The 19,783-nt window shown below is 40.8% G+C and overlaps 1 protein-coding gene across 5 annotated transcripts; it reads left to right on the top strand.

The window, feature by feature from the left end:
• MYOT (myotilin) lies at positions 1 to 17,030 on the top strand. Of its 5 annotated transcripts, none has more exons than XM_048862107.2 (10): positions 1 to 118; positions 2,114 to 2,716; positions 6,713 to 6,863; positions 8,632 to 8,733; positions 11,137 to 11,186; positions 11,858 to 11,993; positions 13,368 to 13,575; positions 15,005 to 15,170; positions 15,752 to 15,885; positions 16,415 to 17,030. In XM_048862107.2, exons 2-10 carry the CDS (start codon positions 2,280 to 2,282, stop codon positions 16,585 to 16,587), a joined length of 1,557 nt encoding a protein of 518 aa, XP_048718064.2. In that variant the 5' UTR covers positions 1 to 118; positions 2,114 to 2,279; the 3' UTR covers positions 16,588 to 17,030. The 5 variants fall into 5 exon arrangements, with proteins under 5 accessions (XP_048718064.2, XP_048718062.2, XP_048718063.2 ...); XM_048862105.2 differs by having other exon boundaries at positions 3 to 118; positions 6,710 to 6,863; XM_048862106.2 differs by having other exon boundaries at positions 4 to 118; positions 6,710 to 6,863; positions 11,140 to 11,186.
• The last annotated feature ends 2,753 nt before the right edge of the window (positions 17,031 to 19,783 follow it).

Below are 19,783 nucleotides of genomic sequence, written 5' to 3'. Positions count from 1 at the left end.
ATAAAAGTACTTGGTCTTATAATACTAAGCGGAGTGCTACTATGATTACAGTCCGTGTCAGGGAATGACTATCCCTTCCCCAAAATATTGGTTAAAGCCTAGGTGACAACTTCTGCAGGTAAGTATTTTTCCCCCTGTCATTTTTATTTCAGATCTCTGATTAGCAGCACTGTCTGATCTGTACTTAAAAAAAAAAAAAGAAAAAAGTGATGCACTGAATAACATTGCTCAGTCAAATGCACAGTGTTTGTACTGTAGTTTGCTTGTTCATCTGGAAAACATTGAGAAAAACAAGTCTTTTGATGTGAACTCAGAATTACTTGTAAGGAAAATGTACTTGATCTAAAATGTAAAGTTTTATATTCATATTATGTTACAAGAGAAAGTTTAGGGTAGACCTTACTAAATACTTATGTACAGTATTGAGACAGTTCTCTAGAACTTTGGGTTGTTTTTTTGTGTGTGTATGTAAATGGATAGATAAAATGGGTCTGTAAAATATTTCAGTAAAAATTGCTGAATTCTGGGGTTTTAAACTCAGTTTGTTGCACTGGTGAACAAGAAAATAGTTTGGACATGATCCAGAAATTAGTTTCACATTCCAAGAATGTGCGGAAGGGAAAAGTTATGGACTTTATGAGAAAATTCCTGTTCGTTTATGGTTAATTTACAACTACACTGATAAACAGCACTAGGAAATGGAAGCTTTACCTCTTGTTTAAAACAGGAGAGATGTCTTAAGAATATGATCTCTTCCCCAGGGGAATTTATGACCTCATGGAACTCTTCTTTGGGCTCTCCTAGGAAAGGAATACAATATACTGTGCTTGTGTGTGTGTCTATATATATATAGAGAGAGAGAGAGAGAGAGAGAAGCAAAACAGCTGATCTCTGTTGGACAAGACTGCAATTTTTTCCAGCACATGTAACTTGTGTAGATTTATAGTTCTTTATTTAATAATAGATTTTACAATTCAGCAACTTGCTTGGTCCACTTTTATGAAACTTGACTCTTCTTTATAACTGATAAGAGGTATAGTTTAGACATCTGCAATTTACATATGTAATACAATCAAGCCCTTTCCTTCTAAGTTTGTTTGCCCTACTGTATCTTATAGCAGTGCTTTATCTAGCTATATATTCTGCCTTAATCAGTACTGTCTGTGTGCTATCTGGCAAGACAAACATAATTCACTACAGCCATGCTTTCAATTAGCATTCACTCACAGCAACTTCAGCATTAATGCTCACTCACAAATCTCAGCAGATTACTTCAACAAGTTGAACTGCTATTACATGCAAAAGGCTGAAATACACACTTCCCTTCACTAGGCTTCCTATTTACACACCTAATCTGAATTGGTCAGAAAACTTGAGTTCAGAAGTTTTGATCTTTGGTCTCCAATAAGGCATTATACAAAGTATGGAAAACTTAATTTAGTGACCTTAAAATGAGGAATATAGCTATAGTCCTATAATGACAATTCTGAAAAGTTTAATTCTTTTGGTTTATTTTTTTAAAAACTTATCTACTATAGTTAACAAAACTCTAGTAATCGGATACAGACCCCAATTCATGCTTCACTAGCAGTGTAGTGAATTGATGAATTCCATAGCAAAAATACTGAATTCTGTGCTATACAGAAAAAATGCTAGATTCCGGGGTGCAGAATTATATAGACCACAGTTCCTTGATTGAGCTGACTGTGGTAGTTCACACCTTCTTAGAGCTATCACTTCAGGATGCCCGCAGATTCAGGCAGGCGGCACCCTCAGGTCATGCTTGGTTCATGTTTTCAAGATGATCATTGCAACTCCATTACTTTGTGACAGAACTTAACATGCTGTTCCAGAGAAGACACCCGTGGTGACCAACGAGCTAAGCTTGAATGGGGGAGTAGAACTCCATATAATGATCAGAAATGTATTGTTCATATAGCTCTAGAATGGCTTAAAATAGAAACTTCAGACATGGGTTATTGATTTATTAATATTTAATAATCAATCTAAAGAGTATGATGCTCATGCATCTGAGTGACTGCTCTCTACTACACAATACTTACAACTCAAATTGTAACATACAATTTATGTTATTTGTATTGTCTTCCTAAAGGAATAATCCACATCAAGACAGCCCCTTTCCATCGAGCTAGGGATTCCATTCTACCCAGGAACCTACCCAAGAAAGTTTTTGTGGCCTATCATCTAATTTTTACCAGCCACCAACCCAAAGCTCACTGTCACCTACAAAAAGCCAGGACAATCACGAAACCTCCCCTATGAGTGTCAGTAATCTCCCATCTATGTCCTCAGTGTACCAACCAAGCATGTTTAACTACGAGCGTCCAAAACATTTTATCCAGTCTCAGAATACGTGTCAAGGGAAACTGCAGCCTCCGGGACCCAAGACATCTGCACTGTCAAGCAGTCAAACCAAACAATCATCAATTCTAATCCAGCCTCGTAACTCTAGCGAGCAGAAGTTTTCTTCGTCTTCATCGCTGAGCTCCCCAATCTTTCTCTCCTCGTCTTCCCATAGCTCCCATAAGGAATCTGCATTTCCCATCACACCTGCATCTGCACAGTCTCCTGCTACCTCCTCATCTGGGCAAAGGCTTTCATCCATGCATAACCAGTCCCCTGCAGCATTCCTCTGCTCAGTGTTGCCCTCACAGTCTGATTATAATAGCCAAGCTCCTTCTACTGTGGAATCTAAGTAAGTATGTACAGGCTTCTAACTTTCCCCTGCTTTGAATTAGTTGTGTGTGGGTTTTGTGCTGCTCCAGATTTTGACCATGTCTATATATTGGGTGAAATCCTGGTTCCAAGGAAGCCAATGACTAAACTCCCATTGGCTTCCATCCCTCCTGATCCTAATTGCTTTACTCATGCAGGCATGGGCCCATGGTGTCTGGGTGGGAGAAGTATTTGTAAATTAGAAACTAAACTGCAAATTCTTTACATACCCCTCCACTGTGCGTTCATTTGTTAGCACGAGAGCAAATCTACACTTAAATGCTGCATCAGCGCAGCTGCATCACCTTAGCGCTTTAATGAATATGCTCTAAGCTGATGGGAGAGAGCTCTCCCATCTGAAGTTAATTCACCGGCCTGAGAAGCGGTAGCTGTCAGCACTGTCTACACGGGGGGGCTGATAGAACTATGTCGCTCGGGGGTGTGGATTTTTCACACCCCCGAGCGACCTAGTTATACAGATATAGGTCTAATGTAGACCAGACCTGACATAAGCAGTCTACTTTGTCGTTATGGTGGAAACTAATCCCATAAGGGCAGCCAAAGCAAGGGTTGGGCACTCATCTTAAATTGCCGACATTAAATTATTCTCTGATTTCATTCAATTTCAGAAAACAGGAATTCTGTGCGAAAAGAGTGCTCCTTGTGAGAGAGCTCCCATGCAGTAACTATAATGTTTCATAGCAAAATACAAAGGTATCCCCCGAGTCCCTCTCACTTTATGTATCCAGAGGTTGAGAAACTGACCCATGGTAACACTTTTCAGGAATCCCATTTCAATGATTCTGAGGTGTAAGTGACTTGAGAGCTTCTCAAAGTTCTATCCCTTGAAACCAAGGACCAGCGTCTCCTCCCTGATGTGACTCTCTCAGATTCAGTGCCATGCTGAGCCAAGACACTCAGTGACCTCACTGGGAGCTCATATGAAGAGCAAGGGAAGAATGTGCCCTAGCAACTGCATTGAGGAAAATGGAGGGAAGTGTGTTTTGTTTGCTATTTTGGACATAAAGCTGGATTAAATGCTCGTATTCATGAAAACTAAAGCTACCAGCTTCCTTGAACCACAACTGTGGTGTGATTGATAAAGTGCAGGTATTATTAATTAGGTTAGGTGTAATTCTAACGAGCCCCATACTTCTCCAGAACGACACTGTTCTAATTATCTCACTGTGTGAGATAATTAGATACGTGCCTGTGACGACCACAATTATACAACCGAATACTTTGCAGCTCCACTATGTCATCTGTCTGTGGATATCTAAATGCTTTACAAATACTAAGTAAATTCAATACTCCATGAGACAGGTAAGCGTTATCCCAATAATTTTGCAGATGGGTAAACTGAGGAACACTGAGGCTGGGTAACTTGCCACGGTCATGCAGCTATTTCAAAATAGTCAAGCATCAGGAAGAGATATGTGAAATCCAGGTTCCACTTCCCCTGCTCTGACCACTAGGAAGTACTCAGTGGGGGAAGAAGAGCATTTGGAATGGTGTGCACTGAAAATAAGCTGTTGGGACTCTTGCTCTTTATGGAAAAAACATAATATGAAGGAAATGTAGGGGCATGATGGGTTCCAAATACCCATGTTAGAATATACACGGTCCTGCTACACACTTACACTGTTGCTCCGGTTGTATTCTGTCCGCTTCTACAACTAAAGCACCACCAGCGAGCTCACAAAATTATTCCAAGGGATGCTACCCTATTCCTAGGTTTCAGAGTAGTAGCCGTGTTAGTCTGTATCCGCAAAAAGAACAGGAGTACTTGTGGCACCTTAGAGACTAACAAATTTCATGAGCTACACAAAAGCTGATGCTCAAATAAATTTGTTAGTCTCTAAGGTGCCACAAGTACTCCTGTTCTTTTTACCCTATTCCTATGCCCTACCCAAGCCTTCTAGCAAGAAATGACCAGAAAAGGACATTGCCTATGTAAATCATCTCAGCCTTTGCCAATAGCCTGATCCTGCAATCCTCACTCATGGGGCATCCTTGCCCAAAGGAGGTTAGTATACTCCACCTCAGTGAAGTTTGCAGGATATGTCCCCAAAAGGGACAGAGACTGCTCTGCAGAGGCTTGGGTTCTGTATCCCTGAACCCTAACATTTTACCCCAGTAATTCCCTGGGTAGTGAGAACTCAAACGAAAGGCACAACCACATCTCTGTGTGTATATTCACTTGTTCATCTGGTTGTCACTCGAAGGATCACTAGATGCAGATTTTTTTCCCCCAAAACACTTGTCCAGCTGTGGATTTACCCTACAGAAAGAGTTGTGGTAAAAATGCACCAAGACAACATCCACCATTAGAACTAGGTGGAATATAACCATATAGTCCTTCCCAAACTTGGCCATAACTGACACCGTCTCTGAGCCGTCTCACACAACCCAGACTATGGCTGGGTATCAAACTGTAGCCTAGGAAAAGAATGGCCCAAGTTCCTCCTAAGGAAGGAAGATGTGATGAGTGGAGGGAAGATATCTCACTTGTGTGAATTTTTTTTTCTCTCCTCTACCTTTGGAAATATACAAAGTTAGGTTTTTAACCCTTTCTTGGGTGTGATATTTGGGGTTATTTCAGACCCTCCTCCAAAACCCCTGGGAAGGGAACAGAGGGGAACCACATGATGCAAACCTCTGTTTCTTAATGCTTCCTTCAGCTGGAGGTGGGGGTGGCACGGACAAGTAAATCTGCAAAGCTCAAGGATCTATGGGTCACTCTTCTCCCAATCCTTCAACGTCCTGTGTCTCTGGTCCCCCAGGGCTGTGGAGTAAAAGCTGCTGAGCAGCCCCTGCAGCTGTTAATCCTGCTCATCACCACTGAAATCCACTCATGGCTGGTGGGCCCCACTGCAAGAAGAGGGGAGTGGTTGCCCTCTCTTCCCTCCCTCCCAAAAAAACCCCTTGGTCCCCTCTACTACTATTTCTGAGCTACACAACTCCAGCCCCTTGGGAACTCGCAGCAGGCCCTCTGCCCCACCTGCAGAGAGGGGGGTGAGCAATGACAGGTGTGCCTAATCCTCCTCCCTGCTATGCTGCCAGCCCACGTCTACCTTCTTTTTGCTCCCCTTCTGCCCAGGTAGTCGGAGGGAGCTTTGGGGCCCCTGATGGCTTTTAAGGGGCAGGAAGGGGATAAAGGCCTTGCTTACACTGGCAATACATAAAGGGAAAAGGCCCCCATCTTTGATATGCCAATAATATACAGGATTGCAGTGAAACCCCTACCTCTGATGATTGGTTCACAAGGGGTGTTAGGAGAATAATTTAGTTTTTGGATTATTCATCCCACACAGTATATTTGGTGACCTGCACCCTATTCTCTTTGCCCCATGGATCTTGCCGTGTGTGTGTGTGTATTTCCTGCTGGCTGAAGGCATGCACCCGCATTAATTTTCATGCCACCTGTACTGATCTAGTTCTTCCTGGCAGTGCCAATGGCAAGCTCTTGCCAACTATTGTTGAATTAGCATTGCCCACCACGAGAAGTGTTGAGTCGATGGGTGCTCAGGGTGCAGAGGGACAAAAAGACTTAGATATGTCTGGTAAGATTTCTCCCTGTACAGACCTGCAATGATCAAGGAGATCAGTGATGTGCATGCAGGGAGGTCTTCTAGCCCCACTGCACACCTGACAGCCCCACCGAGGGACCTTCTACAAGGTTCAGGTGATAAGGGTGATCTATGCATGTCTGGTACTTGTGTTGTCTACCAGGTGACTTGGCCTAGTGCAGGCCCATTTCCCTGAACTCTGTCTCAGTAACAATACTTGGCATGTATAATGGTTTACCTGTCCCAAGCACTTTACAAGCTGATTCATAGCCAATGTTATAGCTAATGGACAGCAAATATAAATTTGAATATTTATATATATTCTCTGCCTAGATTTTATGCAGTCCTAACTCGTACCTAGTCTAGCTCACAGGAGTGACTTTCTGTCTGTCTTTTGTATAAAGTAGTTACTCAAAGCCAATGTATACCAAACAAGCTAGCACCAAGCCAACATACAAGACTTCAGATCGAGAGATACAAGGAACAAAAGAAGCCCTCATTCAAGACCTGGAAAGGAAACTGCGAGGCAAAGACAACCTTCTTCACAATGGCAACCAGGTAAGAGAGAACCTCTTAGTGCAAAAACAATGAGCAGTCCTCGTTGTTTTTGCTTATACAGACTAACACGGCTATCACTCTGAAACCTGTCTAAGTGCAAAGAATCCACTTACTCTGAATTTCATTAGAGGACTTCTGGCAATTCAGAGACTTACATTCAACTGCTTCAATTAATCACATGTTGGTTTTCATCTTTGCTAGCCCCTAGAAAGCAACTGTTTGTACTAGAGGGGCCAGAACTACTTCAGTCATAACTGTAATGGCTGCAGCCCACCAGAAGCCCCAGCGAATGTTAGCTTTAGAATGTTTATCCTGGTTTCCAGCTGTAGTTTATCAATCTAGTCAGTAGTGTTTAATTAGTAACACTGATAAGTAAAAGTGACCAGTTGCCCTCTGATAAGTGGCTGCTGTCTTGTCACAATCTTCCCTAAAGCTCTTTTTAAGAGGGCATCTAACAATGTCCCACAGTGCTTTGTATTAGCTTACTGAAAAGAAACTGAATCAAAACTAATTTTCTTCAGACAATCAGAACACAAATGTCCGGGTATCTATTTCGAAGGGAAACCATTTTCTGTAAAAAAGAAAAAAAGTCTCTTCATCCCAGGCATACATTTGCCTAAATTCAGGAGGCTCAAAATGCAGCTCTCCTGAGCCATGAAATCCAAACTGTAGAGGGTTTTTTAAAAAAAAAACAAAAAACTCTCCCAGTGCAGTGTTACCAAGAAAGAAGCAGGCAGACCTGTAGTGAGCTGGTTCTAATGTGTTGTGGAAACATTCCCATTGGTCTGAGAATTGGTAAAAGCTTAGCAGGTAAAGGCTTGATGCTGCTCTCATTGAAGTCAATAGACGTTTTACCATTAACTTAAATGGGAGGGAGAGCAGGCCATACAGATCTATAATACAAATTACAAATTATTTGGGGAGAGAGAGAACCTGAATCTTTGGCCCAATCTGACCTAAGAATGTCCCTTGGCAGAAGTGCGTCTTGCAGCATTTAATCTGGCTGAGTATGAACACTGCACAGCTTGACACCTGCATTACCATTACTGCCTAGCAGCCATAGGCATAGACCTAACTTCTGTTTTAACGTGGCTTCTAAACTTGGGGGGAACTATCAAAGTTCAAACCAAATTCTGCTTTTACTTACCCAAGTGTAAATTGGGTGTAAATGCAGCCACGTCAGCCTCTCTGCTTCTACCGTGAAAGAATTTAGTCCTTACCTAGTTAATATTTACTCTTGCTCAAGAGAGAACACGCAGCACTTCACAGGGTGGATTTTTTTTGGTTGTGTGTAGGTTTTTAGCACCTACCACACAGTTAGTGCCTGAAAAAGCTACACAGCTGGCGGACTTGGAAAGGCCTCCTAGTGCTAATGTAAGGGGACCCTGGAAGCTTGTTCTGATCTCCCAGTTAGTGTCATCGGTGTTAGTTATTAATCATCCCTGGCCATCCTCCTCTTGAAGGTTCTCTGCAACAACGGGAGGAATGGGAGGCCAGAGATGGCATTTCCAAGACCTTGATGAAAAGACAGTTTAAACATATACGTGTTTGGGTGCTATATAAAATTGAGAGTGAGCTCAGCAGATTCCAAGACATCAGATCCTTTGGTACAGCCACAGGCATGCAGCAGCCACTTTCCTTTCAACAGCTCCATGAATGTTTGGCATATTAATGTGCCCTAACTTGACTGTGAGTAACCTGAAATTGTAACAAACTCAAGTGATAATAAATCACCTTTTAACCAGAATTGCTCTCCCACCGCTTTCAGCGGCTAACCTATGAAGAAAGAATGGCTCGCAGGCTGCTTGGACCAGAAAATGCTGCTTCTGTGCTTGTAACGCAAAATGAAGAAAATGTACAGAACTCACAGGTAAATGAAAATGGTCCAAAACTAGTGTCCATTGTCTGTTTAAATTTTCAGTCACTTGTATTGGAATGGGGTAGGGGGAATAGGTCTCTTTATGGAGTACAAAAAAGGAAAAATCAAGACATCTATACTGATAAACTTCTGTATAGCATCCACTATCTGAGGATTTCAAAGCACTATAGGAATATTAACTAAAGCCCAGTCAGAGGTATTTAGGTGCTTAACTCCCAATGGGAGAATCTGGGCTTTAACCCTTATATCACTCATCAGGTAGGAATATACAGGAATTCCATCTCTGGGGAGGAACATAACAGCTGTTTCACAGCAATATTGTATGATCGTTTCGGACAGGAGTGATGACTAATACAATAATCAATTTAAATGGCAGGGGGATTCAGGTACCTAGTATGTAACTGCCCGAGTTAGAACTTGGCTAGGACATTGGGATTAACTAGTGTTATGAATAGTGACATGACCACAAGAGGTCAGCATCTGGGTTTTTTTTTTTTTTAAACATCCTGTCCAAAAGATGCATAATTAATGCTAGCTGCTAGGATGACATTGGATACAAGGTTAATACAAGGAGGAAGAAAACTCAGTATCCATGAAATAAAACCGAAGAGGAAGATAGAAGAATGTGTAAAATACTGGATACTAGAGAAGTTGATCCTGTATTGGGCACTGCAGGTAACTGGGGATGTATAGCTAAGATGCTAAAAAAGCATATCTGATTTTTGGATTTGTCTGCTCCCCCCACAAACAATATCCATTGGCTGCTATATCATACAGAACAGGGTAGTCAGACACTACCTTCGGTATTTCTCTGGTCCAGATTACTGGAAAGGGCTATGGTGTGGCACCAGAAATCTGCATACCCAGGAGAAACCATCCCAGTTTACAAGGATTGCCTTCTGCAGTATGTTACTAGGGTAACCTGCAATATATCAGCTGAAATATCAGTTTCATCAGAGAAAACTGATGATTAGGAGTCCAATTGCAAAACGTCTATAGACTTCAATGCAGAGTAGAAACCATAAGCTCAAACACTGGGGAAGAAATCCTGATATGTCTGTAATAAAGCTAATTCCCACACCCAATAGTTGTAGAGAAGAGCGCACCAAAGAAGCATGTTACAGTGTTGTTTCCCATCGTCCTGATCAAAAGACCAAGAAAGTGATTGCCATCAATCCTGGCGCAGCTAGTTCTGCAGCAGTCTGGGGCATGCTCTACAAAGAGCAGATGGGAGGTTGAGTCATGACAGCGAATTCGGTGATCTTGCATGCATGGCTTCAAATTGTTCTCAAAATACCCCTAATCGGTGACCCATCCAACCACTAGTATTCGTTTTACTACTTCGGCCAGTCTGTAGAAACTGTGGACAAACTGATGCTTTACAGCTGAATCTTAAATGAGCATGTATTAAGGAGGACACTTGCATTTGTAACCAGTGGGCATGGAGTGTGAAAGTAGGGTTCAGTCCTGCACGGTACTGAGCAGCGTAGCCCAATCTAGTAAAACAGTTAAGCACAGGCTTAAAGTTAAGCTGTGAGTAACCCACTAAATTTAATGGGACTGGTCATGTGCTTGAAGTTAAGCACATACGTAAGCGAACCACTGGATTGGGCTAACAAACTTAGCACTGTGCAAGATCAATGTCTTACTGCTTGACTACTACTGTGATGGGCACTCAAATACCTAAGAGCTTTCTATATTGTCATTCCTATATTTAACTGGCTCCACTGCTAAAATGGTGGAAATTCTCTCACTTGCTGGTATTAAACACCATTGTATCTGTTCCTCAGAACCCTAAAATAGAGAAGTCCTAGTAGGATCCAACCTTGGGTACTTGTACTTTTCTAGTAACTTGATGGGGACTTATCCGAAAGCTTAGCTGGTGCTGTGATCTAGCAAGGAAAGTATTTTCCATCTGAACACGTGTTCATGGGTATTGGTACCATTTGTGAGCAGGCACAACAAAGCGTTCTTGCTGGTACCATATCAAAGTGACTTCATTTCTATTCCTGCTTTACTGAAGGACACCCTGCACCTAGCTCCTGTTTCAAATATTCCAGTGCGAATAATCCCCTCTAACAGAGGTTATAGGTTTGCCAAAAAACTTTCAGCCGAAAGAAATGATTGCACTAGTCACCTGTGCAATGTGACGGAAAGCTGTTCTAAACCATTAGTAGCGTTTGTTCCTAGCCAAGGCAGTACTCTGGGATGAAAATGAATAAGTGTATTGACTCATGATGTCCATCTCTTTATATTTTATAATAAAGACTCCAAAAGTGCTTGCAACAATTGGCTTTTGAAAGGCAAACTGCTCTTTATTCAACATGTATTTTCAGTTCAACCTCTTGGTAAATTCTGCATTGTTAACTTATTTTGATGTTTTGCTTTTCCAAGCAGCAGAATTCAGAAAACACAAGACTACAGGTTCCTACGCCACAAATCAGGTAATCTTTGAATCTATACCCAGATACTTTTGTTACAACATCCCCCTCTCAATGTTTCCATGAGATGTGAGTTCTGATCCAAATTGTGTGTGTGTGAGAGCGCGAGAGCGCTATTAAATCCGCTACATTCACTTCCTTTCATAGGCATCAGCATAAAAGTTTAGTTAAACTTCAGTTTGTAGAATAATCAAGGTGACAGTTATTTCAGTTATTGGAGTAACTTCAAAGGTAGGTTGGTAACCCACATACGTCAAGCCAAACTATCGGCTAGGGACTCTAGAAAGTACATCATACACCTTCTGTGCAGTGATGTAAGGAATAACTGTAGGGTATGGGATATGATGCAAGAATCTTTGGGCCATGCTGTAAATGCTTTGAGACCTAAGGCCAAAGATAGCTGCTCTTTTTTGTGAAGCATGTATGCTGACTGTTCTATTCAACACAGTCTAAGCTAGTCAGATAGCTGGTTGGCTATCATAATTCACCAAATAGAAAATCGGGGGGGGAGAATCCACCCTATTGTTTTGTCTTTGGAGGGATAACAACATTCTTGGGTCTATTAATATAGCCAGAGTCCCTTTTTAAAGGGTTTTGTTTTTTTATTTAAAGGTAACATGTCCGTGATCGTGTGTATACCTTGTTGTAAGGAACTGTAAATGTGCACATTATAGGAGCAGACCATCCTCAAGAGGGGAGAGGAATGAGCAGGGCTCAATCCAGGAGAAGTTTTTTCAACCACGTTTTGTGCAAGTGCCTGAAGACAAAATAACTGTTGAAGAGGGACGATTTTGCAGGATTGACTTCAAAGTAAGACCGATGTTCATACAATCAAAACTGTAATTTGTCTGTTGGTAATTACTATATGCAATACATACAGGTGTCACTGCATCTCAGAGACCTCAATCCTTATGAACTGGAGTGCTACCTATCTAATATTACTGGCTCTGCAAGTGCAGTATCCATTCCAAAGAGCTTTACAAATTCTAGTAATGAGAGAAGTTTTGCAATCGTCACATTAGCTCTGGAAAAACCTGAAATTTGACTGAGTGTAGCCATATCTTCACTCTCAACTAGGATTTATGAGGTAGTGGCTAAAGCGGAGTATGATCTATAAATATATGAACTGCTGTCCTGCAAGAGGACTTTTTAAATGCTACTGCCAAAATTAGGGCCCTAATTCGGGAAGGCATGTAAGCAGGTGCTTAAATGCTTTGCTGAATAGGGGCCCTAATTGACTCAGTGGGATGTAACCAGGTGCTTAATTGTGCCACAAATACGAATAGACTCCTGAATTGGGGCCTAGCTGCCTGCCACTTAAGAGCATTTAAAAAGTCCTCTTTGAAGCTCCAAATGTCATCTTGATTGAGCATAGAAGGCATCTGCTCATAGAAAAAGCTATTTTTGAAAAAAAAAATAGTTGAAACATTTTATTAATACATTTAAAGTGAAATGTGCTTAACAATTATACTTCCACAAAGTTCTTCTAACAACTCTATGGTAAGAAAGTTAGCTCTTGTGTTGTAGGCCATATTTAATGCAAATGTTTTGTGTGCTCATCCTATCTTGTTTTTTCTGATTCTGTAAATGTAAAACTGGAAGAGGCATCAAGTAGAGGAATTTGAAGTAACTTTCTCCCAAGTTTGACATGAACTCTGACACCTCAGTATGAAAGGCTGTTCTTAATCTCTAACTATCTTGGAGATTAAGTAGTTGCAGTTGAGTATATTCCATTACTATAGCATTGTATTTAATGATAATAAAACTGGTTCAAAATGTGGCCTTATTGAGGACCTTCTTAGAGACTTCTGAGATAAAATGGTAGGCTTGCCCCTGTGAATGCACACCCACAACGAACCGCACTGACTGAAATGGGACTTCACATGTCATCAGGAACAACACAGGTTTCTATGAGCAGACTCCATTGTCTCATAACTAAAGTTCATGTCTCCAAATCCACCAGACTACTCCATAAGCTTCATAATTTACAAAGAAAACCAGTCCTGGCTGGAACTTCCAAGGGTAGAATCCTGGCTTGGTCCTCTAAGCTAATAAAACTTTCCGTAGTGGAGGGACATAGATGGCTTTAGATTTAAACATGAACAACTACAGTACCATAATGGTTTAAGATTGTATTTGATCATGATTGTGGGTTTTTTTTTTTTTTTTTTTCCTGCTTCACAGGTCAGCGGTCTACCAGCTCCAGATCTGGTATGGTATTTAAATGGAAGGTTGGTCCACCCAGATGACTTTCATAAAATGATAGTGTCTGAAAAGGGCTTCTACTCACTCATTTTTGAAGTGGTCAGAGGCTCTGATGCAGGGACATATGAATGTGTAGCCTCCAATCGTGCTGGAGAAGCCTCCTTTACAGTACAACTGGATGTAACTGGTAAGATATATGGCTGTGATGGCTACCTGGAAATCTTTATTCTCCAACTGTGTGTGCCCAAAAGTCTATTAATGCCTTTCTTCATGTACCTGAAAGACCTTTACAAACTTATCGGGATGTCTGCTTTTAGCTTTGAAAACTTCTACTTCATGATGTCCAGGTATAAGAACTACAGTGGAAAAATTCTTCGTACCAAATGTGGGGCTTTGGAAAAATTCCATCCCAAGTTGATTTTTTTTTCTAAGTTCTCAGCATTGATTCAGAGCTAGGCCAATGTTAAAACTCCCATTGACTTCAATGGGAGCAGAGTTAAGCCAGTGCTGAGAACTCTCGAAAATTCCTCCTTGGCTGTTTATTTCATCAATTTCATATCTGGAAACGGCAAAAAAAATTTTTTACACAAAATACAGAGATCTGATCATCATCCATACCACACTCATTTTCCAAAGTTATTTATAAACTAATAACGTTTGAACATGTTGAAGGAAGAGATTAATTTTTCAGAAGATATCTTTACCTCTAAGACAAATGTGCATTCCAGGCAAGACAAGTGGTGAAATTCTAGCCCTGCTAAAGCAATAGCAAAGTTCTCATTGGGTGAAATCCTAGCCCCATTGAAATCAAAGACTATTTGGGCTCACTTAAGCCCCAATCATGAAAAATCTTATTCACATAAGTAGTCTTCACTCATGCAAAAAGTCTCACTGAGCGCTGATCTGTGGCCTTATTTATGTCTGCATGGATTACTGCTTTCTTCATTTGTGTGGGGTTGAGTGCTTTTAACGCAATTTTGTCTCTGATTCCACCTACATTGTGTCTTCCAATCACACCTTAATATTTTTCCATTCAACTTATGCTCAACAAATATTGAACACCGTTTGGTTCCATTGCATAACCTTCTTCCTACTTCCTTGCATATAAGTAGGAAAAAAAGAGTTGAGTTGAAACCCACTTAACTTACTACATTCCCTTGCTGGGCAAAATTTTCTTATTTAAACACCATTCTTCAAACACATGGTCCGATATCCTCCTCTAACATCACGAACTGTTGGATAAGTAGTATATAGCCACAGTTTCAACAAACCAGAAGGAAGCAACTTTGTTAGGAAACTTAAGAACTTTGCTTACAAATTCTTTCCCAGCGCAGATGTTGCTGGCATGATTCGAGCTACAGCATGCACAGGGCCTTCATTTGCTTTCAGGACCGTATTCACAGCTGGTGAAAGCTGGTGCAATTCCCTTGCCTATTTGCCTCCTATGGAGTTAAATCATCTGTGCATTTAGCTCTCAATCTGGACTACCTGGTGACTACTGCTTGGGCCCTTAGGTTAGGGGAAGGAGACTTTGGGAGATGGAGATCAAACTCGAACAACACTTGCAGGGGTATATTTTCATGCAATCTACTACAACCTTCTCTCTTATAACTTAGCAAAAGAACATCAGAAAGCTCCAAGTTTTATCTTCAAACCACAAAGCAAAAGAGTTTATGAAGGGGATTCAGCCAGACTGGAATGTCAGATTTCTGCCATCCCTACACCACGGATTTACTGGAAAAGAAACAATGAAATGCTACAATATAATACAGACCGAATAAGGTATGTAACTAAAACTGGCCAATGGTGTAGCAGAAAAAATAGCCAATATATGAAACACAAATAATCCAGTCTCTAAAGATGCAGCATTTGCATTTACCAGCTGCATGTGTCCGTAGCTCGTGAACAACAAACATGGTGAACGGGTTGGCTGGGAGTCAATCCCACTATGGTGAAGATATTCCACTTGAATGGAGGGAAAGAGAGCTCCCTCTGACCTCTTACTTTATAAATACACACACCCAAAATGCACAACTTGCTCACTAGCAAGCACAGATTTAAGACTGAAATACTTTAACGTGTTTGGCTGTTATCTCTGTTTGTACAGCACCCACAAAGGAGCCCTGATCCTGACTTGGGGCCTGTAGGTGCTACCATAATACAAATAATTAACTAATCAAAGAATAGCAATAACACTTGTCGAGAGTATAATCCAGTGCACCATTTTAAAAAAATTTTTTGCATCACTTTTGATCTCTAGTCTCCTGCAAAAATTGTTTATTGCTCTTTAGGGTCTTCCACCATGAAAGACATCCCTTAAGTCAACTTATTTCTTTGCCCCTCATGCACTTTTAATTTTTCAGTTTGTTCTATGATAATCCTGGAAAGATCTGCCTCCTAATCCATAACGTAAATAAGAAAGATGCCGGTTGGTACACAGTATCTGCAGTCAACGAGGCAGGAGTGGTCACATGCCACTGCAGACTGGATATTGCAAGTAAGTACTGTATATAAATGTCAAACTAGAATTTATATTATGAGTTAATATGATGGGTAGGAATTCTTCCCCCTCATTCAGAACAGATCCAATCAAGTTGTAAATACTAGATGGACGTGTGTTCCCAAAGATACTATCAGACACACAATACCCCATAAATAATGACTCAAAGCAGCCAAAGAAACTTCCCCCATTAAAAGAGCACCCAAATATACTGGGCATGGTACTTCACAAATTGCAAATATTCTGTCACCACCACTCTCCGTGCATTTTTGTTTTTAACTATCCCCAATTCCCTTGGTATCAAGGGGGGGTGGGGTGGGGAGACTATGATCCCTTCCAACTTCCCCATCGGTCTTCAGTGTCTGAGAGCTGGGACTTGCAGTTGCAGGTGAGCTCTCCCACAAGGGCCTATTCAATTGTGCAAAGGACAACAGTTAACAACTGAGCTGGCATGCTGCAGCTCCTTCTCTTTTGGGACTTTAACAATCTACAGTAGCCGAATGAGGCATCTCTTGGTCTGTTTCAGCTCATACATACAGGCCAGTTCCAACCCCCAAGCAGTTGAAGGTTCGACCGACTTTTAGCAAATACCTGGCATTCAATAGTAAAGGACTGGATGTGAAACCAGCTTTCTCACCAGAAGGAGAGTTTGAACGGCTGGCTGCTCAGTCTGGACTGTATGAAAGTGATGAACTTTAATGTGAAAAGAGGAGGAAAACGCACTTATGTAACAGACCCATATCATAACTCCCCATATATGCAGTTAAGTGGCGGTTGCTCTAACTAGCAAACATACCTACATATTTTATTTATAATTTGACTCGTGCACATTTCCTGCTGTTCTAATTTACCAAGGTAGTACTCTATTTGTATGGATTGGTGAATATAGCAGATAATGCTCAAATGTTGTATTTTAACTGTAAAGCCTAAGAAACCAGGGCAGTTGGTGATGATGAAAGTGTAGGTTTAACTACATCTTTGCTCAGTTACAAGGAAAAGCATGTTTATTTGTACTGCTTTCTTAATATCACCACTCTCAGTAACACAACAACTTTGTGCTGCCTGAATACTAAAACCAAATAGATTTGAATGTTTTTATGTGGGTTTATGTCAAATGCAAATAAAGTACTAAATATAAAATACAGCTTGTGACTGTTCTGCTTTATTAAAACCAGGAATTTTAGAAGTTCCGTATCAAACAGCTGGTAAGCTTGCAAAGATGGAATTTTTATTCTTTATCCCCACAACACTGTAGCTTCTTTTGGCAATACAAACTATCTAGTTACCTGCCTTCTGACAGTGCTTTGTAAATAAAGCTGCAAGCACAGTATTTGTGAACATTTGTTCAAGTAAAAAGCCTTCAGGATTCACATCCCTTCAGATTTGTTTTCCTTGAACGTTCACAAGTGACCTAGTTGCAAAAATGATTGTGGAAAGTGGCAGTCTCACAGATTTGTGTACCTATTAACCAAAGGTTAGAATTTTAATGTAAAGTATTTGGGGGCCATCTTGAAACCTGCTTTCGCTCTGCCTATTTGAGTTTCAATCATCCAATAAAGCAGCAGAAACAATATACCATGTGACTTGAATGACCAATCTCACATTCCATAAACAGAGAGGAAATAACTGATTACATACAGTAGACGACCTAGAATTCAAGTAGCCCACAGGGCTGAAATGTGTTACATGTTGTCCACAACTTGTTCAACAAAAACTGTGTTTCATGCCTAATTCACAAACTGTTTGAACTCTGCCCTTTTCAAACTATTAACTTTTTAATAGCAGTTGGCGGATTGAAATTTTTTTTCTTCTTGGATCCATAGAGTAGAGCTAGACTTTGTACTCTGCAATTTCCACCTAAACAGAGGAACAGTATTCATTGGAAGTGGGGAGGGGGGGGGTCAAAACTACTCACAGAATAGAATATATGGCGACCAGGAAGTCTGCACCGTGGGCTGCATGCTCAGTAGTCGTAAAAACCACTGCACATGCTGTGACAACAGCAACGCCGTACCTTTCCCTCCACCCCACTGAATGGGCTGTTAGGTTACAGCAGCTCAAGTGAGCCATTGCTCTTTCTGTTCTCTCTTAACTATGGCTGGCCCTAGTTGGGGAACTAATCTAGTGTAGACTGTTGTATATGGGACTTGGGTTGTGTTGTGTGTGGATTTGGTTTTTGAGAGGAAACTTAAATCTTTCTGTGATTATTATTTGTATTACCATAGTTCCTAGAAGCCCCATTCTTGGATCAGGATTCCATGGCACTAGGTGTTGTACAAACAAAGAACCAAAAAAAAGGTAGTCCCAGGGAGTTTACAATCTAATGAATAAGCCACTTTTTAATCCAACTCTGTCACTGCAGGAGAGATCTTTGCTGTCTGTAAGACATTGTCCATGTCCCACTCTAAACACTGCAGTCTCTCTGTTCTGTTTTATACAACACCTAGCACAAAGGGCTTCTGGTCCATGACAGGACCACCTAGGTTCTAACTCAATTTTTTTTTTTTTTTTTGGTATTATGTGCAGGCTCTATCTACATGCATGTAATTTCTCTTCTAGGCTAGTTATTAGACATTGTCTGTCTGATTCTGCTATTGGAAAATGAGATGTTCTCCTACTCACCAAACGTTTTGTTGGAATTTATTAATCAGCAACCGCCAATTCTTGGCTTTAGAACTGGAAGGACTAGTTCTGCCAAACTCTGCTCTGACATCTATTCAGACAGAATTGAGGACGCTGGAGCAGGCAGCACACGAAACAAAAAACCCTGTTGGAACAAAAGTTGCCAAATGTGGAAAGTGTGTTTTTAACCTTCTGAGGAAATGACAAACTGATATGGTGTGCGCTTTTATGAAAAGGACAAGCCCAAAGCAATGGTTTGTACATTAAGAGCCCTTCACTGAAGTCGGCTTGTGCTCTCCTCTCCTCCCCACTCTGTCACTACACAGGATTTTCATAAGTCGTCTGACCTTCTTGAAATTGAAAAAAAGGCACCCAATCTTAGTCCTTCAGGCTAAGAAATAGTAGGTGTGATGCTGAAGCTCAGATAGATGATAATAATGGTCCCTTCTGGCCTTAAATTCCATGACAAAAATCTTTATTCCTCTTTCCCTGTGGTATTGCAAAAACAAAACCAGACACCCACCCTGAAAACAACTTAAAATCAAGTTTCATGATAACATTGACCCCTATTTCACTCATCAAAAGTAAATGCTAGCTGGAGCAGGAAACAGGTGATTTCATCAATGACTATTACACAGGCACATTTACGCAATAAAAATTACAAGTATTTTGATGCCCGAATAACTTTTCCGAGAGAGTGAGCTGATGCTCTGTGTTGTGCTAGCTCATTTTTATGAATGTACCAGAATAGCAAGTATTTTTTACTGAGGCTCAATTATTTGGATTAAAAAAAAGAAAAAAGAAAAAGACACACACCAGATAAGGACTCAAACCAAGTTTCTCTCTCACATGCTGGTCTTTTACCATTAGAGATGGCTGTTGAAACAGCATATATATGGTAGACAGAATAGTGATTTCCTAATAATGCAGCTTATATCAAACTGAGAAAGAAGTAGCCTGGAAACAAAACTGTAAGAATGGGGGGTATTTTTGTGGCACTAGCCTGTATTGTGGAGTCCAGACCAGACCGGCCTGTCTGATGGGGCACCCCAGAAGGTATGAAAATTCCCAATTATTCATTTTTATTTATTGTGCTCTAAACAGATAAGCCATGGGGGCTACCTATTCACCTGTATCACAGTAACTATACCAGGACCCTGAACGCATTACAAGGTGCTTAAGCTCATTGCTTAGAATGTATTTAAATCTAAGGAAATAAGTTTGTTAATCACCACATGGATGTATATTTTTCCAGTTGCTTTGTGCCTTTCAT

This window comes from Caretta caretta, chromosome 8 (genome assembly GCF_965140235.1).
Source record: "Caretta caretta isolate rCarCar2 chromosome 8, rCarCar1.hap1, whole genome shotgun sequence".
Lineage (NCBI taxonomy): Eukaryota > Metazoa > Chordata > Testudines > Cheloniidae > Caretta > Caretta caretta.
The sequence above is the reverse complement of the archived record's forward strand: the minus strand, read 5'-3'. Positions and strand labels throughout refer to the sequence as shown.

Coding starts and splice junctions, on each gene's coding strand:
- MYOT (XM_048862105.2), top strand. CDS start 2,280: ATGAGTGTCAGTAATCTCCCATCTATGTCCTCAGTGTACCAACCAAGC. Junction 13,576..15,004: donor AGTACAACTGGATGTAACTG/GTAAGATATATG, acceptor CTTATAACTTAG/CAAAAGAACATCAGAAAGCT. Junction 15,886..16,414: donor CTGCAGACTGGATATTGCAA/GTAAGTACTGTA, acceptor GGTCTGTTTCAG/CTCATACATACAGGCCAGTT.